We start from the raw sequence: 25,918 nt of genomic DNA on the forward strand, positions 1-25,918 counted from the left end.
GGTGGGTGGGGAGTCTGGTTTGCCGCACGCTCCTTCCGCTGCCTGCGCTTGTTTTCTGCATGCTCTTGAGACTCGAGATGCTCAGCACCCTCCCGACCGCTCTTCCTCCACTTGGGGCGGTCCTTGGCCAGGGATTCTCAGGTGTCGGTGGGAATGTTACACTTTTACAAGGAGGCTTTGAGGGCGTCCTTGAAACATTTCCTCTGCCCACCTGGGGCTCGCTTGCTGTGTTGGAGTTCCGAGTAGAGTGCTTGCTTTGGGAGCCTTGTGTCAGGCATGTGGATAATATGGCTCGTCCAAAGGAGCTGGTTGAGTGTGGTCAGTGCTTCGATGCTGGGGATGTTGGCCTGATCGAGAACACTGACGGTGTGTCTATCCTCTCGGAATTTGCAGGATCTTGCGGAGACATCGTTGTTGGTATTTCTCCAGCAATTTCAGGTGTCTGCTGTATATGTCATCATGTCCAGGGGACTTGTCCATTTTTAGTCCCATTAGTTTGTCTAGTAATTTATCTCTAATAATAGTGATTGATTTAAGCCCCCCCCCCCCCCGGAATAGCTCCTTGATTATCAATTATTGGGATGTTTTTAGTGTCCTCTATCGTGAAGACCGATACAAAATATTTCTTCAAAGTCTTTGCCATATCCCTGTTTCCCATTATTTATTCTTCAGTCCCATCCTCTAAAGGACCAACATTTACTTTAGCTACTCATTTTCTTTTTATATACCTGTAGAAGCTCTTGCTGTCTGTTTTTATATTTTTTGCTAGTTTACTCTCATATGATATCTTCTGTCTTTATCATGTTTTTAGTCATCCATTGCTGGTTTCTAAAAATGTTCCAGTCCTCTGGTCTTCCACTGTCCTTTGCAACATTGCATGCCTTTGTTTTCAATTTGATACCATCCTTTACTTCCTGAGGTAGCCAGGAATGGTTCATCCTTCTTTTGGCATCTTTTTTTCTCACTGAAATAAATCTTTGCTGAGAGTTATGAAATATCTCCTTAAATGTTTGCTACTGCGTTTCTATGGTCTTACCCTTTAATATATTTTCCCAGTCCACTTTAACCAACTCTGCCTTCATACCTATGTAATTCCCTTTATTTAAATTCAGGACACTAGTTTGAGATCTAGCTTTCTCATCCTCAAACTGAATTTGAAATTCTACCATGTTATGATCACTCTCCGAAAGAGGATCCTTCACTACAAGCTCATTAATTAATCCAGACTCGTTACACATTACCAGATCTAAAATAGTTTGCTCCCTGGTTGGTCCCACAACGCATTGTTCCAAGAAGCCACCCCACATTCACTCAATGAACTCTTCCTCAAGGCTACCTTTGCCAATTTGTTTTGTCCAATCAATATGAAGATTAAAATCGCCCATGATTATTGCTGTACCTTTCTTACAAGCCTCCATCATTTCTTGATTTATACTCTGTGCCACAGAGTGGCTACAGTTTGGGAGCCTTAGACCACTCCCACCAGTGACTTCTTTCCCTTATTCTTACCTCCACCCAAACTGATTCTCTATAAGAATATAAGAAATAGGAGCAGGAGTAGGCCATACCGCCCCTCGAGTCTGCTCCGCCATTTAATATGATCGTGGATTCGGGTCCACTTGCCTGCCTGATCCCCATAACCCCTTATTCCCTTATCGTTTAAGAAACTGTCTATTTCTGTCTTAAATTTATTCAATATCCCAGCTTCCACAGCTCTCTGAGGTAGCGAGTTCCACAGATTCACAACCCTCAGAGAAGAAATTTCTCCTCATCTCTGTTTTCAATGGGTGGCCCCTTATTCTAAGATTATGCCCTCTAGTTCTAGTTTCACCCATCAGCGGATACATCCTCTCTGCATCCACCTTGTCGAGCCCCCTCCCCTCATAATCTTATACGTTTCAATAAGATCACCGCTCATTCTTCTGAATTCCAATGAGTAGAAGCCAACCTACTCAACTGATCCTCATGTCAACCCCCTCATCTCTGGAATCAACCTAGTGACCTTCTCTGAACTGCCTCCAAAGCAAGTATATCTTGATCTTCTGAGCCAATATCATTTCTTACTGCTGCAGTGATCTCATCCTTTATTAAGAGCTAATCCACCTCCTTTTCCTTTCTGCCTATCCTTACAAAATGGCAAATACCCCATAATATTTAGTTCCCAGCCTTAGTCACCTTGCAACCACGTCTCTAATGGCAATCAGATCATACTCATTTATTTCTATTTGTGCCATCAACTCATCTATCTTGTTACAAATGCTTTCTGCGTTCAGATATCCCCAGATATCGAGCTTTTAATTTTGTCTTGTGTGTATACGCTCTGTTCCTACTTGTCCCACTCTAGCTATCATTACCCTTATCGCAACCCTGCACTTTTGCCATTTCTGAGAAGAATTCCTCCTCATCTCAGTTTTAAATGGGAGACCCCTTATCCTGAAACTATGCCCCCTAGTTCTAGATTCCCCCATGAGTGGAAACTTCCTCTCTGCCTCGTTGAGCCCCCTCATTATCTTCTGTTTCAATAAGATCACCTCTCATTCTTCTGAACTCCAATGAGTACAGGCTCAACCTTTCTTCATAAGTCAACCCTTTCATCGCAGGAATCAACCTAGTGAATCTTCTCTGATCTGCCTCCAATGCAAGTATATCCCTCCTTTAAATAAGGAGACGAAAATTGTACGCAGTATTCTAGGTGTGGCCGTACCAATACCCTGTACAGTTGTAGCAGGACTTCTGCGCTTTTATACTTCATCCCTCTTGCAATAAAAGCCAACATTCCACTTGCCTTCCAGATTACTTGTACCTGCTTTTGTGTTTCATGAAGGAGACATCAGGGTCACAGACACATCAAATTCTTGAAATAGCAAACATTGGGTTGACGGATTCAGCTACAGATTGAGAGAGAGATTGGGGAGCAAAGAAATTGGATTTTGATGGGGAGATTCGGAAAAGATTATAATCCTCTGGTTGGGGAGGTTAATTTAAAATAGTCACTAAGTGAGTGAGAAGAAAAGTTAGTCGAAACTTGTTTTTAAAGAAAGATGTTTTGCCAATGGAAGTGGTTGAGACAGAGACCGTTGTATTTTTTAAGGGAAAATTGGAAAATATTTGAAGCAGAGGAAGATTCAAGACTATGTGCAGAGGACGAGGCAGTGGCATCAGTCTTGGATTGACCAATTATTTGTGATTCTTTGATCAGTCTGCTTTTAGATTGATGCTATAAAATATTGATATTTACTGAATTTTTATTTTATTTTTTCTTTCAACAGAGGAGATAAAATCAGAAACAGAAAAACAAAGGTAAACTATTGTTCCTTTATTATTTTATAATGTCACGTTGATTCCAGTTTCATTGCATCTAAGTGCAGAGTGCCAATGTAAGAAATGTCCCATTATTTAGAATCTATGACTCGTGCACACTTGCAACATTAAAGTTTCAACGTGTAATTCCAGCATAAACATTTCCCTAATGTTTTTGATTTCATTCCTTTACATGCTGAATATCCTCTATCCAATCATCATTTGCATATTACCAACTTTTAAAAGAAGCTATCTTGAATCATTACTGTAAGCTTTTTTTTCTTTTTCTAACTCCACAAAGTGGGGCTTGTGTAGGATGTGTGGTATGTACAATGTAGGAGTTGGTCTTTGGGCATTTTGAAGTAGGTGGTGATGTTGAAATACTTACTGCCATTTCCCCCTTTAACAAATGGCTAAAGTCTGGTACACAGACCTTCCAAAAGAAAATGAAATGTGTTTTATTTTTGGACAGCTACTTTTAGATACATCTGGAAAACCATCACTGAATCTCCAAGCTGCTGAGAAATCGGCATGTAGTATTTCTGTTGGCTTGATGCTTGATATGTAATGAACACTCTTCCCTGCTCAGGGCCGAACCTCACTTGCCTAAGTCCAGAATATACCTTGGCAGAGCCAAGGCTTAGAGACTTCCAAGTGTACCAGGGATCTGTTGGAGTTTAACCAGCTAGAAATGTGCAAATTTTATGTGGGTAATTTATGATGTTTGTGGAGCTTGTATGGAGTGTGGTATGTACAGCATTTGGTCTTGAGTTGACTTTTGTGCATTTTACTAAAAGTGGTAATGTTGAAGGTCTGTCTCCATACTGCTCACCATTTCTCCTCCATTAACAAAAATCTAGGTTTTGCCTTCCGTACTGGTAAACTTTCTACTGTTTGTTAAGGTTTTGATTTACAGGGCAATATATAGGATGAATACTATTGATATCTGGGAATTGCATGTGTGTGTATCCTTAGTTAGAATACCTGTAATACCAGACTTGGCTGATATGCTTATCCACAATTCAGTGTCTGTTGATATTCACTGATTAGACTTGCACATGGTCACTTGGGAGGGATGCTGGAGGGTGGCCAATGCCTGTGGAACAATACAGCAGGAAGGAAGGATAGGTTTGAACAAAATGGGGGTGCGGATCAACTTGGCGGGAGTGAGAAGGGGGGATCAATGCCATCAGAAATTGATAGCTGGGAAAAGAAAAGACAGACGTCAATAAGTGTGTAAATCGCTCATTTTTGTTTTTCAAAGAGTTGCGCAGCTGCAAATGGCCAAATTAAATCCTTCTGTAAAATTGTATGATTCAATTTTATTTAGCATTTAAATGCAAGTGAGCGTTACTGCTTTAGATCATTAAAATGGTAACAGAATGAAAAGCTTTAGGGGCAATATAAGTTTTTGATGAAACCCGATAACCTCTTGTCAGGTATTCTTCCCATTCCTCTCAAAACTGTCGTCATCACCCCCATCTCAAAACGCCCACCTCAACCTCTTTGTCCTTGTAAGTTACTGCCCCGTCTCTAACCTCTCTTTCCTGTTGGAATGCATTGTCGCATCTCAATACAGTTAAATTTATTTTGCGTCGCCTGATGGTAGACTTGTAGTCATAGTATTACATTGATCTGTGAGTCTGCCACTGGGCTTTGGAAAACTAACAGCAGGAGCTGGCGAACGGATGCCAAGCTTTTGGAATTGGAATTTGAACCTGGAAGCGGGCTGCCCATCTGCTCTTTCTACTGAGGAATATTACATGGTGCAGAGAACATTAAAGAGGTTAGAAAATAACCTATGGACAATATTAGTCTCTTTGTATGACATGTATAAGATGCAGATAAAACTCCCTAGAGCCACAAAGGTTTGGTGAATCACTGCTGTAGGTTAAATTTGATCAGGCTCTGCCCAATTATGTCATCCTGTTGTGACTAAGAAGGACATCATAGCAACTTGTCACTGTTGGACTTTAAACAGTGGGGGTATGGTGTAAGAATTACTGAAATTTACCCAGATAAAGCAATTTATTTACATACTCTGGGACTCGAATTACAGGATGACTTAAATGATTAAATATATATAATATGCTTCACATTTTTAGTCATCTTTTTATCATAGAATTATAGAATGATACAGCACAGAAGAAGGACATTTAACCCATCATGCCTCTATCCAATTAGTCCTACTCCCCTACTCCTTTTCCCCATAGCCCTGCAAATTTTTCCCTTGAAGTATTTATCCAATTCCCTTTTGAAAGATAGTATTGAATCTGCTTCCACCACCCTTTCAGGCAGCATATTACAGATCATAACAACTCGCTGTGTAAAACTTTTTTCCTCATGTCGCATCTGGTTCTTTTGCCAATTATCTTAATTTTGTCCCCTCTGTTACCAACCCTTCTGCCACTGGAAACCAATTCTCCTTATTTACTTTATCAAAACGTTTCATGATTTTGAACACCTCTCAAATATCCCATAACCTCTGTTCTAAGGCGAACAACCCCAGTTTCTCTGGTCTCTCCATGTACCTGAAGTCCTTCATCCCTGGTATCATTCTAATAAATCTCCTCTGCATCCTCTCTAAAACGTTGACATCCTTCCTAAAGTGTGGTGTCCAGAATTGGCCACAATACTCCAGCTGGGGCCTAACCAGTGTTTTATAAACATTTAGCATAGCTTCCTTGCTTTTTACTGAATTTGTCTTTTGGTGATAGCGGTAATTTTTCAGCAATTTTTGCCAAAAATACACTAATCACACCGCCATTTTTTAAAGGCCTAAGTTTTGTTAAAAAATGCGCCCAGCGGTAAAAATCTGCGTTGCACAAGGATTCGTGGCTGAAACTGTGATCCTCGCCAACATTAGTTCGAGGCGGATTACCGCTGCGTGTTGGGCCTAGTGAGGGGGGGAAAACACAATAAAAATCGCAAAAAATAAAAAAATCACAAAACATTCACGACACTTAACTATTGAAAAAGAATTATAAAAATAAAAACTTAACTTATCTTTTTTGCAGATCTTCATACCTTCCTCTGTTCTTGGAGCTGCAACACGGGTTTTTCCTCAAGCGTTTGTTTCCGCTGCCCAGAATACGAGTGGGCTAAAAGACAAATTTAAGGCGATAGCGGTATTTCCAGTCTTGCACGCCGGTGGTCCGCTTTTCAGCGGTATTTAAAAACCGCCGGCGCAAAACTAGTGGATCACTGTTTTTCGGCGAAGTATCATCGAAAGAACGGGCGCAAGGTTGGGGAAATTCCAGCCCTATGCCTCTATTTATAAAGCCAAGGATTCCGTATACATTTTTAAACGGCATCTCAACTTTTATTGCCCTTCAAAAACTTGCATAGGTACACACCCAGGTGTCTCTGTTCTTGCACCCTTGTAAGTTATATCAATTAGTTTATATTGCCTCTCCACATTCTTCCTATCAAAATGTATCACTTGTAGACCAATAAAAGTCGTGATTATAGACCATGCAGTGCTCGGCTTTATGTCCAACACATTATGAATATTTAATGCACCAAGCATTGCTACTATACTTTATAATTATTTTTAGAGATCAATATATTAAACTGCACTGTAAAAGTAGTCACAATAGTCGTCACCTCTATCACAATTTGTCAAGTGCTGCATGCAACAGATTTTGTTACTTAGTGATATTTTGACTAATCTCAATCACAAAAGGATTTGTTTACTTTTCCCTTTTAATAAAAGTTGTTCCATTAAGTGGTATCACAGTGGCCATTAGAATAATTCAGTTAGGCTTTGTATTGTAATTTAGTTGTCGTTCTTTCAGTTTACTTTTTATTTTTTTTCTTGCTGAGGAAGAAATAGTAAAAAGTAAGACTGGAAGTATAGCCAACCATACAATAAAACCTCTTGACCACCAGATTTAAAAAAAAAAAGTATCTTCTGTTAAAACATTTTTGTTGGTAAGCTGGATTTGGACACTAACAAAACCAGGCATTATAATCTTTACTGTCCTTTTTTTAAACAAATGTTAAAGATAATGTTTGTTGTGTTGTTCCGTTTAGTCCTCCCCATGCAGAAGCAAAGGCTGTCTCTGGGACCTTGCCGCCAGTCAAATCAAAGGCAAACTTTATTGAAGCAGACAAGTATTTTCTCCCTTTTGAGTTGGCATGCCAGTCGAAATGTCCCCGCATAGTCAGCACATCTCTTGACTGTTTACAGGTTTGTATTGCAATACTTGGGTCTAAAATGTAAATAAGTTCATTATTTTTAAAAAAAATTACTGTATAAGGAAGCTATAAATAATGTCTTTTGAAAGTAAGTTTTTTTTTTAATGCAATTTATATTGCATTGTAAACATTTGAAGTGTGGCATGGTTGGCTCTATTTCAGTGTTATCCAGTAGTAATCGCTGAATGTCCACACGTGCTCCTTGTAGTGGAAAATGCCATACATACAATACAGGTAAATGTACTGCACGTGTCTATTTACTTAACAAACATCTACCTCCATTTAGTGCAAACCTTTGCATCTTTCTTTACACCCGAGATCAAAATTTTGCCCTGAATTTATCTCGCACGTCTTAGTGCAGCTTCCAAGTTTTTGTCCAGCAGTTGCAAGTACTGGTTGAACACCTCTAATCCGGCACACTCGGGACATGACCTGTGCCAGACAAGAACATTTTCCGGACCACAGAAGGCTACGCCGACCCTAGTGTTGTCAGTAGTACCCGGTAAGTTTTTAATGTAATTGTTCATTTCGGGTGTAGACACCAACTCTCGGAGCAGTGGGGTCAATGTGTACTTTGGGTAACATCAGTGAAGTGTCGCCGTGGGCTGCAGGTCAGCTGAGAAAGATCGGCAGTGTTTATAGCCGAGTATAAATCCTTCCAACTGATGTAAAGTCCAATGGCTGATCTTGAGAAATTGTTTTAGATGAGCGACCTTCATTGTTTTAAGCATTAGTTCAGAGAGCTTACCAACCCATTCTGCTCGGTGATAATGAAACACGATTGGCACTGATGATTAAAGCAATGCACTTCAGCGCACAGATCGGACACAGCCTCGCCCGCTCTCCTATCTGTGTAGTACATTTAAATGAAAATGAATAAAATAAATGAGCCTACAGCTAGTTAACACCATGGTCTGTATTCCCTACAGATTGTCCACAAATCGTGTTTCATTACCACCGAGCAGAATGAGTTTGTGAAATAAATCAGACATGTTTTACCCACCCATAGTTTCATCATATTTTACTCCAACTGGAATCCATCCGTCCATTTCTCTCACTTTCTCACTCTCTTTTTTTAGGTGTGAATCATACGTGGTCGATTGTTTTTATTTGTTTAAAAACTGATATTGACTATTAGGCACATTTTGTAGTTGAGAGGACAAAGTCGGCTGAAGTATTGCAGGCTCTCTGAACTAATGCTTAAAACAATGAAGGTCGCTCATCTAAAACAAACTCTGAAGATCAGACATTGGACTTTACATCAGTTGGAAGGATTTATACTCGGCTGTAAACACTGCCGATCTTTCTCAGCTGACCTGCAGCCCACGGCGACACTTCACTGATGTTCCCCACAGGTACACATTGACCCCACCGCTCCGAAAGTTGGTGTCTCCACCCGAAATGAACAATTACATTAAAAACTTACCGTGTATTGTTGACAACGCTCTGACCCGACCAAGGAGGGAACACCGGGAGAAGAGGAGCAGCCAGCCCCAGGACACAGCGTGCCGACCTGACCTAGGAAGGAACACCGGAGGCAGCGGGGAGAAGAAGAGCAGCTCGTCCCAGGACACGGTGCGTCGACCCGACCTAGGAAGGAACACCGGAGGCAGCGGGGAGAGGAGGAGCAGCCAGACCCAGGATACAGTGCGGGTCGTGACCCCCCTGCCAGGAATGATACCGGAGGTTGCCGGACCAGAGAGTTCCGGAGTAGAGTGATTCAACTTGGTAATTTGACTTCATCAGAGGGATCGCTGGGAATGTTGACTTGCATAACATGTGCCAGACCCACCCCTGCTCTCCATCTAGAATACGGCTGGGTACTGCTTGCCCTTTATCATGTGCCCTGTTGGAGCTGCTTGTTATTCGGCAGTTAATTACTCTTTCTCATTTGGATTCCTCAAAATTTGAATCAGATAGCACAGAAGGAGGCCATTCAGCCCATTGTGCCTGTGTCACTTCTTTGAAAGAGCTATCTAATTAGTCCCACTCCACTGCTCTTTCCCCATAGTCCAGCAGTTTTTTTCCATTTCAAGTATACATCCAATTTCCTTTTGAAATTTGCTATTGAATCTGCTTTCACCACCCTTTCAGACAGTACATTCCAAATCATAACCACTCGCTGTGTAAAAACAGTTCTCCTCATCTCCACTGTGGTGCATTTGCCAATTATCTTATCTGTATCCTCTTGTTGCCAACCCTCCTTCCAGTGGAAACAGGTTCTCCTTATTTATTCTATCAAAACCTTTCCTAATTTTGAACACCTCTATTAAATCTCCCCATAACCTTCTTTGCTCTAAGGAGAAGGATCCCACCTTCTCCAGTCTCCACATAACTAAAGTCCCTCATCCCTGGTACCATTCTAGTAAATCGCCTCTGCATCCTCTCCAAGGCTTTGACATCTTTCCTAAAGTATGGTGCCCAGAACAGAACACGATACTCCAGCTGAGGCCTAATCAGTGTTATAGAACTCTTACCTTTGTTTTCTGGCATAGATATGTATATACATACTGTATTATCTCTCTTCAATTTTAAATTTAGGATTAAAATAAAGATGAGGTACTCAACAGGTTGGCAGTACTCAAAGTAGATAAGTCAGCGGGTCCAGATGGGATGCATCCTAGGTTTCTTGAGGGAAGTAAGTGTTAAGATTGCGGAGGTTCTGGCCTTGGACATGGGGCTGATGCCAGAGGTCTAGAGAATTACAGCCTCATGTCAGTGGTGGGGAAACTTTGAGAGAGAATAATCCAGGAAGAATGTAATTGGCCTTTGTAAAATTATGGGTTTATAAGTGAAAGTCAGCATAGATTTGTTAAAGGAAAATTGGGCTTGACTAACTTTATTGAGTTCTTTGATGAAGTAACAGAGGGTTGATGAGATGTGGTTGATGTGTTTATGGATTTTCAAAACAAAGTACTGGTACTACATAATAGTATTATCAAAATTAAAGCCCATGGATTAAAGGGCTAGTGGCAGCGTGGATACGAAATTGGCTGTGGGTAACAACGCCAAGAGTAGTGGTGAATGTTTGTTTTTCAGACTGGAGCGAAGTATATAGCGGTATTCCCCAGGAGTTGATATTAGGACCACTGCTCTTTCTAATACATAATAATGACCTGGACGTGGATTTACATAAAGTCAGTTTGCAGATGACATGAAATTCAGAAATGTAGTAAACAATGAGGAAGATGGTAATAGACTTTGGGAGGGAACAGACTGTTGAAAAGGGCAGACACATGGCAGATGAAATTTAACAGTGAAGCGATACATTTTGTAAGGAAGAATGAAGAGAGGCAATATAAACTAAATGCTACCACTTTAAAGGGGGTGCAGAAACAGAGACACCTGAGGATGTATGTAAACAAATCTTTGAAGGTGTCCGGACAAGTTGAGAAGGCTGTTAAAAAGACATATGGGATCCTTGGCTTTATTAATAGAGAATTTGAGTACAAAAGCAAGGAAGTTAAGTTAAACATTTATAAAACACAGGTTGGGTCTCAGCTGGAGTATTGTGTACAATTCTGGACACCATACTTTGGAAAGGATATCAAGGCCTTGGAGACGGTGCAGAAGAGATTTACTCGAATGGTACCAGGAATGAGGGACTTCAGTTATGTGGAGAAGCTGGAGTTGCTCTTCTTGGAGCAGAGAAGGTTAAGAGGATATGTGTTTAAAATCATGAAGGGTTTTAATAGAGCAAATAAGGAGAAACTGTTTCCAGTTGAAGAAGGGTCGGTAACCAGAGAACACAGGTTTAAGATAATAGGCAAAAGAACCAGAGGCGACATGAGGAAAACAAATTACACACCAAGTTGTTGTGATCTGGAATGCACTGCCTGAAAGGGTGATGGAAGCAGATTTAATAGTAACTCAAAAGTGAATTAGTTTCACCGTGGCGAAAGGTGGGTAGTGGTGTCCCACAAGGATCAGTGCTGGAACCACTACTTTTTAAAAAAAAAAGATATATTCAATAAACTAATCAAACTCAAAGAGGATAAAACTCTTGGTCCGGATGGATTGCATCCACGCATTTTAAAAGAATCTAGGGATGAGATAGTAGCGGCATTACTACACATATTTAATAATTAATTAGAAAAAGGTATAGTGCCAGAAGACTGGTGGATAGCTAACGTAATATCTATATTTAAGAAGGGGGATAAAACATGTCAAGGGAATTATAGACCAGTCAGCTTAACATCAGTGGTAGGAAAAATAATGGAGTCCCTACTAAAGGAGAAAATAGAAGAACATCAGAAACCAAAAATATAATAATGAAAAGTCAGCATGGATTTCAAAAGGGAAAGTCTTGCTTGACCAAACTTACTGAATTTTTTGAAGAGGTAACAGAGAGAGTAGACAATGGTAATGCAGTAGATGTAATTTATCTCGATTTTCAAAAGGCCTCGATAAGGTACCCCATAATAGACTGATTAACAAGGTCAGAGAATGTGGAGTCAAGGGACAAGTAGCAGAATGGATAGCTCGCTGGCTTCAAGACAGAAAGCAGAGTCAAGAGTAGCTATTCACAATGGCAGAAGGTGGGTAGAGGTGTCCCACAAGGATCAATGCTGGGACCATTGCTGTTCACAAGTTACGTTAACGATTTAGACTTTAGAATCAAAAACACAATTTCTAAATTTGCGGATAACACCGAATAGGAGGGGGGATAGTCAATACCGAGGAGGATTGCAACAAATTACAAGAGGACATTAATAAACTTGCAGAATGGGCATATAATTGGCAGATGAAGTTCAACAAAGATAACTGTGAGGTGTTACATTTTGGTGGGAAGAAAGGGGAGGTCACCTATTGGAGGGTGTGAATCTAGGTGGGGTAGGAGAACTAAGGGATCTCTGAGTACAAATACACAAATCACTAAAAGTTGAGACACAGGTTAGCCAGGCCATAAACAACAACAATAACAACAAAGCAAACCAAGTACTAGGGTTTATTTCTAGAGGTATAGAACTGAAAAGTAGGGAAGTTATGCTAAACCTGTATCGTACCTTGGTTAGACCACACTTGGAGTACTGATACAGTTCTGGTTGCCATATTATAAAATGGATATAGAGGCATTGGAGAGGGTGCAGAGAAGATTTACACGGAAGATACTAAAAATGCGAGGGTATACATATCAGAAGGATGAACAGGCTGGGTCTCTTTTCTCTGGAAAAAAGACTGAGAGGTGACCTATTTTCTTTAAAATTATGAAAGGATTTGATAGTGGATACAGAGAGAATGTTTCCACTTGTGGGGAAGAGCATAACTCGAGGCCATCCATATAAGATACTCACCAAGAAATCCAATAGGGAATTCAGAAGAAACTTCACTACCCAAAGAGTGGTGAAAATGTGGAACTCGCTATCACAGGGAGTGGTTGAAGCGAATAATACAGATGCATTTAAGGGGAGGCTGAAGCTATCATCTTTGGTTCCACCACAAATTCCAAACCCTACCATCGATTCCGTCCCTCTACCCAACCACTGTCTCAGGTTGTACCAGGCTGTTTGGAACCTTGACGTCTTATTGGACCCCAAATTGAGCAGCTGACCCCATGCCATCCGCATCACAAAGACTGCCTACTTCCAGTTCTGTACTGTTGCCTGCCTCTGCCCTGCCTTGGCCCATCAGCTGCCAAAACCCTAATTGGACTCGGCCCGGCTGCTGCCAAAAGCCTCATTGGACTCCACAATTCCAATGTTCTTCTAGCTGTTCATCCCATCCTCCACAGACTTCAGCTCATGCGAAACCCTGCTGCCCATATCCTAATGTACACCAAATCCTAATTCCCCGTTACCCCTGTCCCCGCTGTCCTACATTGGATCCCTCTCCCCAATGCCTCTACTTCAAAATTACCATCCTCCTATTTAAATTCTTCCATGGCTATGCCACTCCTATCTCTGTAACCTTGAAATTGTTTGCTTAAAGCTTTAGAAGCTATTTTTCCGAATAGTTGAAAAAGCTGACATTATAAAGATTGATACTCTTGCATTATACGGCCTATGTGGGTAAACTTTTCTTTGTACTTGAGTTATAACAAAGCAACATATTAGAGAACCAGTGCATAATGCCATGCAGTGGTGGGATGCAATTCACTTCTCCCCACTCCACTGACTTCCCAATCTTGGTATGACAGGCATTGAGCGGAAGCAAGCTGCTTTTTCATAAGGAGGGAAGAAAAATTAGATGATGGGTGTCTTCCAGTTCTCTTGCTGTTTGGTTGAGAATGGCATTGAGAGCTTTATATAAAGGCAACTTTCTAACTATCTCCGTGCTATTCTGCGATTATTTGCATGACTGCAGAGATAGACTTTATTGGCAAATGACTGTATAATTATTCGAATCGGTATGATGGTGAATAAGACCAAACAGAAGAAAGTGATTTTGATTGGTTTTAGGATTTTTCTGATGCTAACTTGTCTTGCCTTCTTTCATGTAGAAATTAATTGCCTATGGGCACCTCACTGGTAATGCCCCAGACAGTACAACACCTGGCAAGAAATTAATTGATAGAATCATAGAGACTATATGTGGATGTTTTCAAGGCCCACAAACAGATGAAGGTGTGCAACTGCAGATAATTAAGGTAATATTTTCGTATTTGAGCCTTCTAGTGATGAGCGGAGCCTTTGGAAAGATTTTTATGAATGTTTTAATGCCTTAATACAGAGTGCTACACATACAGTTCTTTCATTTGTAATTGCTTGGATATAATTCAGTAAAGCCGCTTAACTATCTGAATATCCCATTTAATTTTTTAAGAATTAAACTACACAAATTAAGCTAAACGCTGAGCATGGTAAATATCATTGAGATACTGAGCATGTTGAATATCGAGGTGGAGAAAACATTTCTTATAATTTCTTACACATTACATCAGTGGTAAAACGTTGGACAAGTTTTTTCGTTGCGCAACTGAAACACAACACTATTGCAACAAGTGCAAGTTAGTTGGAAGATCTCTCTGCAGATTGGGTGATTATTTCTAGGGTTTGAATGTCTTCCAGATTAGATATCTAAATTGGAGATAAATGATAATTCAGTTTAATAATAATTTTACATATATAGTCGAGAATTAACTGCTGACCCCACGGATAGTCTGGGACCTGGATTGTAGTTCTCATGTTTTCCGCACTCCACCGGCATCCTAAACACGACATGGTTTATCATTACTGTAATATAGCAAATTTACAAAGCAATATATCACATAAACTGACACAAGGTTAAAAGCATTACACAGCTTACTGATGCTGAAAAGTACAGGCACCATTTTTGTATTATTATTTACCTACCACTTTACAATACCTGCTTTAGATGCAAGTAACTTTATCCTTCCCTCCAAAATCTCTTGATCCCAAGTATTTACATATAAAAATATTTATCCCCTGTTGTTTGGGCAGGTAATATTTGCTTAAGGTTCAAACATATTTAATGCGTTACATTTTCCTTCCTCCTCCTTCAAAAGTGCCTTTTTTTCAGTTATTCACATAATTATAAAATATTCCACCCCCCCCCCCCCCCCCCCCCCCCCAAACAAATCCAAATGGAGTATGGAATTCAGTGAAAATTGTCTAAAATGTCCTCCTCTGGACTTAGAGCAAACATCAATCCCCTCAACAACAATGCAAAAAAATCATTGTAGCCTATGCAGGAGAATTTTCTTTCAGCCAATTTTATAATTAAATGATCAATTTTATGAATAAATGTGGTGTTTTTCTTCATTTTAGTCTTTTTTTACATTAAATGTTATTGTTATCAGTTACATTGGGCTCAAGTTTCGTACCCCCGCTAGAACGGCGCACATCGGAGAGGCCCGCCTAATTTGTAGAACCGATAAAGCGCCAAATACTTAGCTTGCGATTCTCCGATATCTGGAGGGCCATTTCCAGCTCGGCGCGGCGCAGCAGGAGCTGCTAGGGGTGGAGCTACAGTCCTGCGCCAAAAACAGTATGCAGTGGAGGCTGCGCGCGTCGCTCATGGCCCTCCCAGCGCGTCTTGTCTCCGGGCGACGATCTTATCTCTGGCCGAAGGGACATTGCCCCTATCCCGGGCCGAGTGGTCTGACAGTACTTACCTCTTCCGCGGCGGCCCGCCCGGCATCTTGCTGGGGACGGGGCCCGCCTGAACTCCTGGTCGGTGGTGGGGCCCGCCCGAAGTCCTGGTCGGCGGCGGTGCCCGCCCGAAGTCCTGGTCGGCGGCGGTGCCCGCCCGAAGTCCTGGTCGGTGGCGGGGCCCGCCCGAAGTCCTGGTCGGCGGTGAGGCCCGCCCGACCGGCATCTCCTGGAGAGGCCCCGTCCCAGCATGCTGTTTGAGGGCTCCCGGTGCTGTAGTGGGTGAGTAGAAACTTTTAATTTTTCATTTATTGATTTTTAAAAAAATTTAAATTTTTAATTTTTAAATTTTTTTTTGATTGATTTATTGATTTATTTAACATTTATTATTGATTTATTTGTAAAAGTGAAGTATTTAATGCTTGTAAACTCTTCCCCCCCCCCCCCCCCCCTACCCCCCAACCATCTCTCGTTCCCTACGCCGTAAAGTGTAGGCAAGGTTTTTCTGAGCATACAAAAATCTACACTTACTCCATTCTAAGTTAGTTTGGCGTAAGTTTTCGCTGCCTAAACTTGCAAAATGGACGTAAGAGGTTAGTAACGCCCCCTTTTGGAAAAAAAACTGTTCTAAAACTAAACTATTCTAACTCACTAGAATTGGAGCAGACTAAATGTCGACAATTACAATTTCAAAAAAAAATAGGAGCAACTCGAGCCGAAACTTGAGCCCATTGAAGTAAGTGAAGATAAAGGGGTCGAAAACTGTTATGAAATAATTTGAACAGTTTGATATGCTTGTTTGTAGGAGTTGCTGGTTCTAGATTGCTTGGTTTGAAAAAATATTGAGCGACTTCGATGCTTAGTCTTGTGTGATTGCGCATTGCTGATTGGAAGCTTCTTTGTAAGTCCGCTAAGTAGAACTGGTATTGGATACTTTTATGTTTAGCCAGTGAGATATTTGAGCCAGTCAATATGCATAACTTCATCAATGGTGATTACTTAAGCCAATCAATATTTATTTTGCCCTGTGACATTTTAGAGATGGGACACTTCCAAGATCACAGTTTTAGTTACATAGAAACATAGAAAATAGGTGCAGGAGTAGGCCATTCAGCCCTTCTAGCCTGCACTGCCATTCAATGAGTTCATGGCTGAACATGCAACTTCAGTACCCCATTCCTGCCCATTGTGATGCATTTGAAAGATGTGATACTATAGACATGTGCTGAATCTAAGATTTTAATTATGTATTACTGGATCTCCCATGACATTGCATATGAGAAGTTAACCCTCCTGTATTATTTTAATATTGGAGCAAAAATTCCTCTCGAGGACTTCCCGCGAGCAAAGCACTAAATAATAGACATAAAATGCGCACTTACCTGAAGCTGCTGCACCAGCTCGAGATCCTGGTCCACAGCCTCCTCTCCCTGCGCGTCGCAGCGCGTGCTCATAGGGACGTGCACGGGAGTCACATGTGCCTGTACACCCAATCACAGGTAAGTATTTTCTCATTCATAGTAATAGGAGATTCGTAAGTAACGAATCTCCAATTACTTTGAGAAAAACCTCAAAACGCACAAACACTAAATAAAACCTTAAAAAAAACACCTCACACAATACATTAATAGAAATTAAAGTTGTTATACATCTTTTTTTAAAGAAAAAAAATTGCCGATTTAAAAAAAAAAGTTGGGGTTAGGGTTTAAAATAACATTACCTGAGTGGGCAGGGTTTTAACATAAATATGTTGTTTAAAATTTAATTTTAAACATGTTTTTTTGTAGGTTTTTAAACTCTTAACGCCTGTAAAAGTAGGCTATGCGCCTGCTTTTTCAGGTGCAAGATTTTTGAAGACATTTGCCCGGCAAGGTATGAGTAGTTTGACAAATCGGAAAAACCGGTTTTCAGCGCACCCGCATTGCGTGCTGAAAACTGGCTTTTCTGATGCCTTCCTGGGTCCGTAGAAACTTCGTACAGTCCCAGGACATTGGAATTTCTACCCCGATATCTCTCCTGCATGAAATCAGAGCGCACTTGAAGACATAACTGGATTGACAAACTAACAAAAAGCAGGAAAATAACTTGTGCATCTTCAATAATGGACATAGTTATTGCACTAGAAAAATGCTCTGGGTCTGAATGATCATATGACCTGATTGCTAATTGGTCCCCTTGGAGGAGAAGACACACCCAGCAGTTTCTCTGGAAGGTATAATTAGAACCGCCCAGCCCAAGTTCTCAGTGACTTTGCAAAGTGTAATTCGAACCATTCTGACTGCCGACTCCAGACAGGAGAGCTCCCCCTACCCAGCCCAAGTTCCTTCCCCCTCTCTGGCTCAAGTTCCTACCCCGCCCAGCCGAATTTCCTGCCCTTTCAAGCCCAAGTTCATGTCCATCCCAGCCCAAGTTCCTGACCGGCCCAAGTTCCTGCTCCCCCCCCCCCGGCTCAGGTTCCGGTCCCCACCCCTGGTTCCAGTCTCTCTTTCCCCGCCCCAGGTTCTGGTTCCCAGCCCAAGTTCATGCCCATGCCCCTGCCCCAAGTTCATGCTCCCTCCCCCACCCTTCTGATGCCGACGCCCCCGCCCCCACCCACGTTCCTGATCCCTGGCCCAGGTTCCTGACCACCATCCCAGCCCAAGTTCCTGCCTGTACCATAGATGGGGCATTGTGTGTGGATCACAGATTGTTGGGTATGAAGTGAATCGTGACAGTATCGTGACTTCCGTATTTCATCCACTCCAATGATGTCCCTTGTCACACATGCACCGAGCTTTCCAAGAAATCTAGTGTGGCTGTAAAGAGGGTGGGGTTGGAAGAACGTGATCTGTCTTCCCTGAGTTCCCCCTCTCCCCTCCGATCGCATCTCCTGCGTCCCCTCTTTCTCCCCCAGTCTCTATTTCTCTCCCACAGTATTTCTCTCTCTGCCCCAATCTCACTCTTTGCCAAGTCTCTCTCACTGTTTTCCCCCCCCCCCCTCCCGCAGCCCCCTGCTCCCCCCCACTTCCGGTTTCGAGAAGTCTGTGCATGCGTGGGAGGACGGGGGCGGTGTTGTGCTTGCGTAGGCGTTGTGGGCGGGGTCCAGAGCGCACAGGCGCAGAAGGTCGCTCAAAAAATGAGTGCAAATGATAACTGTTTAATAACTCTATTGTTAGTGGTTTTTGTTTTACATATCCAGTTCTGACGAAAGGTCATCGACCTGAAACGATAACTCTGTTTCTCTCTCCACCGATGCTGCCTGACCTGCTGATTATGTCCAGCATTTTCTGTTCTCATTTCAGATTTCCAGCATCCGCAGTATTTTGCTTTTGTGTTTGTGTTTAATTCACTGCCACTTCTCTTCCTGGAATGCCCATCTTAAGGATGTTTTGCTCTTCTCTCCGACGGGACTTCCATTTGTCTCATTTATCTTGTTCATCTTCATTGCTTTCTGTTTCCCTTCTTGTGTTTGATTAGGTGTCTGCCAAAACTCACATACCTTATGTAATAGAAACATAGAAACATCGAAAATAGGTGCAGGAGTAGGCCATTCGGCCCTTCGAGCCTGCACCGCCATTCAATAAGATCATGGCTGATCATTCCCCTCAGCACCCCTTTCCTGCTTTCTCTCCATACCCCTTGATCCCTTTAGCTGCAAGGGTCATACCCAACTCCCCTTGAATATATCCAACGAACTGGCATCAACAACTCTCTGCGGTAGAGAATTCCACAGTTTAACAACTCTCTCAGTGCAGAAGTTTCTCCTCATCTCAGTCCTAAATGGCTTACCCCTTATCCTTAGACTGTGTCCCCTGGTTCTGGACTTCCCCAGCATTGGGTACATTCTTCCTGCATCTAACTTGTTCAGTCCCTTCAGAATTTTACATGTTTCTATGAGATTCCCTCTCATCCTTCTAAACTCCAGTGAATACAGCCCCAGTCGATCCAGTTTCTCCTCATATGTCAGTCCTGCCATCCTGGGAATCAGTCTGGTGAACCTTCGCTGCACTCCCTCAATAGCAAGAACGTCATTCCTCAGATTAGGAGATCAAAACTGAACACAATATTCCAGGTGAGTCCTCACCAAAGCCCTGTACAACTGCAGTAAGACCTCCCTGCTCCGATACTCAAATCCCCTAGCTATGAAGGCCAACATGCCATTTGCCACCTTCACCGCCTGCTGTACCTGCATGCCAACTTTCAATGACTGATGTACCATGACACCCAGGTCTCGTTGCACCTCCCCTTTTCCCAATCTGCCACCATTCAGATAATCTGTCTTTCTGTTTTTGCCACCAAAGTGGATAACCTCACATTTATCCACATTATACTGCATCTGCCATGAATTTGCCCACTCAGCTAACCTGTCCCAAGTCACCCTGCCATCTCTTAGCATCCTCCTCACAGCTCACACTGCCACCCAGCTTAGTGTCATCTGCAAACTTGGAGATATTACATTCAATTCCTTCATCTAAATCATTAATGTATATTGTAAATAGCTGGGGTCCCAGCACTGAACCCTGCGGCAACCCACTAGTCACTGCCTGCCATTCTGAAAAGGACCTCTTTATCCCGACTCTCTGCTTCCTGTCTGCCAATCAGTTCTCTATCCACGTCAATACATTACCCCCAATACCATGTGCTTTAATTTTGCACACCAATCTCTTGTGTGGGACCTTGACAAAAGCCTTTTGAAAGTCCAAATACACCACATCCACTGGTTCTCCCTTGTCCACTCTACTAGTTACATCCTCAAAAAATTCTAGAAGATTTGTCGAGCATGATTTCCCTTTCATCAATCCATGCTGACTTGGACCGATCCTGTCACTGCTTTCCAAATGCGCTGCGATTTCACCTTTAATAATTGATTCCAACATTTTCCCCATGACTGATGTCAGGCTAACCGGTCTATAATTCCCCGTGTTCTCTCTCCCTCCTTTTTTTAAAAAGTGGTGTTACATTAGCTACCCTCCAGTCCATAGGAACTGATCCAGAGCCGATAGACTGTTGGAAAATGATCACCAATGCATCCACTATTTCTAGGGCCACTTCCTTAAGTACTCTGGGATGCAGACTATCAGGCCCTGGGGATTTATCGGCCTTCAATCCCATCAATTTCCCGAACACAATTTCCTGACTAATAAGGATTTCCTTCAGTTCCTCCTTCTCACTAGACCCTCGGTCCCCTCGTATTTCCGGAAGGTTATTTGTGTCTTCCTTCGTGAAGACAGAACCTAAGTATTTCTTCACTTGGTCTGCCATTTTTTTGTTCCCCATTATAAATTCGTCTGATTCTGACTGCAAGTGACGTATGGTTGTCTTCACTAATCTTTTTCTTTTCACATATCTATAGAAGCTTTTGCAGTCTCTTTTTATGTTCCCAGCAAGCTTCCTCTCATACTCTCTTTTCCCCTTCCTAATTAAACCCTTTGTCCTCCTCTGCTGAATTCTAAATTTCTCCCAGTTCTCAGGTTTGCTGCTTCTGGCCAATTTATATGCCTCTTCCTTGGATTTAACACTATCCTTAATTTTCCTTGTTAGCCACGGTTGAGCCACCTTCCCCGTTTTATTTTTACTCCAGACAGGGATATATAATTGTTGAAGTTGATTCATGTGATCTTTCAATGTTTGCCATTGCCGATCCACAGTCAACCCTTTAAGTATCATTCGTCAGCCTTTTCTAGCCAATTCACGACTCATACCATCGAAGTTACCTTTCCTTAAGTTCAGGACCCTAGTCTCTGAATTAACTGTGTCACTCTCCATCTTAATAAAGAATTCTACCATATTATGGTCACTCTTCCCCAAGGGGCCTCGCGTAACAAGATTGCTAATTAGTCCTTTCTCATTACACATCACCCAGTCTAGGATGGCCAGCCCTCTAGTTGGATCCTCGACATATTGATCTAGAAAACCATCCCTAATACACTTCAGGCAATCCTCCTCCATCGTATTGCTACCAGTTTGGTTAGCCCAATTTTTATGTATTTCCGGAAGGTTATTTGTGTCTTCCTTAGCGAAGACAGAACCAAAGTATTTGTTCAATTGGCTTGCCATTTCTTTGTTCCCCATTATAAATTCACCTGATTCTGACTGCAAGGGAGCAATGTTGGTCTTCACTAATCTTTTTCTCTTTACAACAACCAACGAGAGAGCTGGCCATCCTAGACTGGGTGTTGTGTAATGAGAGACTAATTAGCAATCTTGTGCGAGGGCCCCTGGGGAAGAGAGACCATAATATGATAGCATTCTTTATTAAGTTGGAGAGTGACAGTGTTAATTCAGAGCCTAGGGTCCTGAACTTAAGGAAAGGTAACTTTGATGGTATGAGACGTGAATTGGCTAGGATCGACTGGCAAATGATAGTTAAAGGGGTGACAGTGGATAGGCAATGGGAGACATTTATAGATTACATGGATGAACTTCAATAATTGTACATCCCTGTCTGGAGTAAAAATAAAACGGGGAAGGTAGTTCAACCGTGGCATGCAAGGGAAATTGGGGATAGTGTTAAATCCAAGGAAGAGGCATATAAATTGGCCAGAAAAAGCAGCAAACCTGAGGACGAGGAGAAATTTCGATTTCAGAGGAGGACAAAAGGTCTAATTAGGAGAGGGGAAAATACAGTATGAGAGGAAGCTTGCAGGGAACATAAAAACTGATTGCAAAAGCTTGTATGGATAAGAAGAGAAAAAGATTAGTGAAGACCAACGTAGGTCCTTTGCAGTCAGAATCAGGTGAATTTATAATGGGGAACAAAGAAATGGCAGACCAATTGAACAAATACTTTGGATCTGTCTTCACTAAGGAAGACACAAATAACCTTCCGGAAATACGAGGGGTTCAAGGGTCGAGCGAAAAGGGGGAACTGAAGGAAATCCTTATTAGTCAGGAAATTGTGTTAGGGAAATTGATGCAATTGCAGGCCGATAAATCCCCAGGGCCTGATAGTCTGCATCCCAGAGTACTTAAGGAAGTGACGCTAGTAATAGTGGATGCATTGGTGATCATTTTCCAACATTCTATCGACTCTGGATCAGTTCCTATGGACTGGAGGGTAGCTAATATAACAACACTTTAAAAAAAAAAGGAACGAGAAAACAGGGAATTGTAGACCGGTTAGCCTGACATCAGTGGTGGGGAAAATGTTGGAAACAATTATTAAAGATGAAATTGCAGCGCATTTGGAAAGCAGTGACAGGATCGGTCCAAGTCAGCATGGATTTATGAAGGGGAAATCATATACTTGACAAATCTTGTAGAATTTTTTGAGGATGTAACTAGTCGAGTGGACAAGGGAGAACCAGTGGATGTGGTGTATTTGGACTTTCAAAGGGCTTTTGTCAAGATCCCACACAAGAGATTAGTATGCAAAATTAAAGCACATGGTATTGGGGGTAATGTATTGATGTGGATAGAGAACTGGTTGGCAGGCAGGAAGCAGAGAGTCGGAAATAAACGGGTCCTTTTCAGAATGGCAGGCAGTGACCAGTGGGGTGCCGCAGGGATCAGTGCTGGGACCCCAGCTATTTACAGTATACATCAATGATTTCGATTAAGGAATTGAGTGTAATATTTCCAAGTTTGCAGATGACACTAAGCTGGATGGCGGTGTGAGCTGTGAGGAGGATGCTAAGAGGCTGCAGGGTGACATGGACAGGTTCGGTGAGTGGGCAAATGCATGGCAGATGCAGTATAATGTGCATAAATGTGAGGTTATCCACTTTGGTGGCAAAAACAGGAAGACAATACTATCTGCATGGTGACAGATTAGGAAAAGAGGAGGTGCAACGGGACCTGGATGTCATGGCACATCAGTCATTGAACTTTGGCATGCAGATACAGCAGGCAGTGAAGAAGGCAAATGGCATGTTGGCCTTCATAGCTAGAGGATTTGAGTACAGGAGCAGGGAGGTCTTACTGCAGTTGTACAGACCCTTGGTGAGGCCACACCTGGAATATTGTGTTCAGTTTTGGTCCCCGAATCTGAGGAAGGACGTTCTTGCTATTGAGGGAGTACAGCGATGGTTCACCAGATTGATTACCGGGATGGCAGGACTGACATATGAGGAGAGACTGGATCAACTGGGCTTGTGTCCACTGGAGTTTAGAAGAATGAGAGGGGATCTGATAGAAACATATAAAATTCTGACAGGATTGGACAGGTTAGAGGTAAGAAGAATGTTCCCGTTGCTGGGGAGTTCCTGAACCAGAGGTCACAGTCTAAGACTAAGGGGTAAGCCATTTAGGACCGAGATGAGGAGAAACTTCTTCACTCAGAGTGATTAACCTGTGGAATTCTCTACCGGAGAAAGTTGTTGAGGCCAGTTCGTTCGATATATTCAAAAGGGAGTTAGATGTGGCCCTTACGGCCAAAGGGATCAAGGGGTATGGAGAGAAAGCAGGAAAGGGATATTGAGGTTGAATGATCAGCCATGATCTTATTGAATGGCGGTGCAGGCTCGAATGGCTGGCTCCTGCACCTAATTTTTATGTTTCGATATTTCTAAAGTCTCCCATGATAACTGCTATACCTTTTATTGCACGCATCCCTAATTTCTTGTTTGATGCTGTCCCCATCCTCACTACTACTGTTTGGCGGTCTGTACCCAACTCCCACTAGCGTTTTGTGCCCTTTGGTATTCTGCAGCTCTACCCATACAGATTCCACATCATCCAAGCCAATGTCCTTCCTTACTATTGCGTTAATTTCCTCTTTAACCAGCAACGCTACCCCGCCTCCTTTTCCTTTCTGTCTATCCTTCCTGAATGTTGAATATCCCTGGATGTTGAGTTTCCAGCCTTGGTCACCCTGGGGCCATGTCTCCGTAATCCCAATTATATCATATTCGTTAATAGCTGCCTGCGCAGTTAATTCGTCCACCTTATTACGAATACTCCTCACATTGAGGCACAGTGCCCTTCAGGCTTGTCTTTTTAACACACTTTGCCCCTTTAGAATTTTGCTATAATGTGGCCCTTTTTGCTTTTTACCTTGGGTTTCTCTACCCTCCACTTTTACTTTTATTCTTTTTATCTTTTGCTTCTGCCCCATTCTGCTCCCCTATGTCTCCCTGCATAGGTTTCCATCCCCCTGCCCATTTTAGTTTAACCCCTCCCCAACAGCACTAGCAAACACTTCCCCCTTGGACTTTGCTTCCGGTCTTGCCCAGGTGCAGACCGTCCGTCTTGTACTGGTCCCACCTCCCCCAGAACCGGTTCCAATGTCCCATGAATTTGAATCCCTCTCTCCTGCACCACTCTTCAAGCCACATAATTCACCTTAGCTATCCTGCAATTCCTACTCTGTCTAGCACGTGGCACTGGTAGCAATCCTGAGATTACTACTTTTGAGGAACTGCTTTTTAATTTAACTCCTAGCTCCCTTAATTCAGTTTGTAGGACCTCATCCCGTTTTTTAATCTATATCGTTGGTACCTATACGCACCACGACAACTGGCAGTTCACCCTCCCCCTCCAAAATGTCCTGCAGCCGCTCCGAGACATCCTTGACCCTTGCAGCAGGGAGGCAACATACCATCCTGGCGTCTCAATTGCGGCCGCAGAAATGTCTATCTATTCCCCTTGGAATAGAATCCTCTACCACTATAGCTCTCCCACTCTTTTTCCTGCCCTTCTGTGCAGCAGAACCATCCATGGTGCCATGAACTTGGCTGCTGCTGCCCTCCCCTGATGAGTCATCCCCCACAACAGCACCCAAGGCGGTGTATCTGTTTTGGTGGGGGATGACCGCAGGTGTCCCCTGCACTACCTTACTTCCACTGCTCTGTCTGATGGTCACTCATTCACTATCTGCCTACCCTACCCTAACACAGATCTTCCCTTTTGTTTTTTCCTCCCCTCCCCCCTTTCCCTGCCTTCTGCACTTGCTTGAAACCTAACTTTTTCCAGTTTTGATGAAAGGTCGGTGACCTGAAACGTTAACTCTGTTTCTCTCTCCACAGATGCTCCCTGACCTGTTGAGTATTTCCAACATTTTCTGTTTTAATTATAAGAGTCAGATTCTTTCTTAAAAAGATGATCATTTTATTAATTTGGCAGACTTGCCTCCTGAAAACTAATGACCTAAAAATGAGAATTGCATTGCATCATCAGGCACAGATTAATTTTTTTTAAAAGAAAAGGATCACATTGTATTCAAAAGTTTGGATGGATTAATTAAATAACAGTGTCTCTAGAGTGGGCATTCCTCATATGAATTAAGGAAATTAAAGCAGTCTTAAAGGGCCCAAGTTTCCACAAGAAAAAAAACGGGCGCCCCTCCGAGCTGGGCGCCCGTTTTATCGCGCCTAAAACGGCACCTAAAAAAATCCTCGGTATTCTCCCACCTACTTGCAGGTCCTCTGGCCCTCGGCGCAGCCAGCACG

At 42.4% G+C, this 25,918-nt stretch overlaps 1 protein-coding gene across 3 annotated transcripts in view; it reads left to right on the forward strand.

The window, feature by feature from the left end:
• arfgef1 (ADP-ribosylation factor guanine nucleotide-exchange factor 1 (brefeldin A-inhibited)) overlaps positions 1-25,918 on the forward strand; it is a 375,012-nt gene that overhangs the window by 86,187 nt on the left and 262,907 nt on the right. For all 3 annotated transcript variants that reach the window (XM_070891344.1, XM_070891351.1, XM_070891358.1), the window contains exons 2-4: positions 3,270-3,300; positions 7,336-7,492; positions 13,940-14,086. In XM_070891344.1, coding sequence (XP_070747445.1) covers positions 3,270-3,300; positions 7,336-7,492; positions 13,940-14,086 — 335 coding nt within the window. The remainder of the gene's footprint in view (positions 1-3,269; positions 3,301-7,335; positions 7,493-13,939; positions 14,087-25,918) is intronic.

This window comes from Pristiophorus japonicus, chromosome 1 (genome assembly GCF_044704955.1).
Source record: "Pristiophorus japonicus isolate sPriJap1 chromosome 1, sPriJap1.hap1, whole genome shotgun sequence".
NCBI classification, from domain to species: Eukaryota; Metazoa; Chordata; class Chondrichthyes; family Pristiophoridae; genus Pristiophorus; species Pristiophorus japonicus.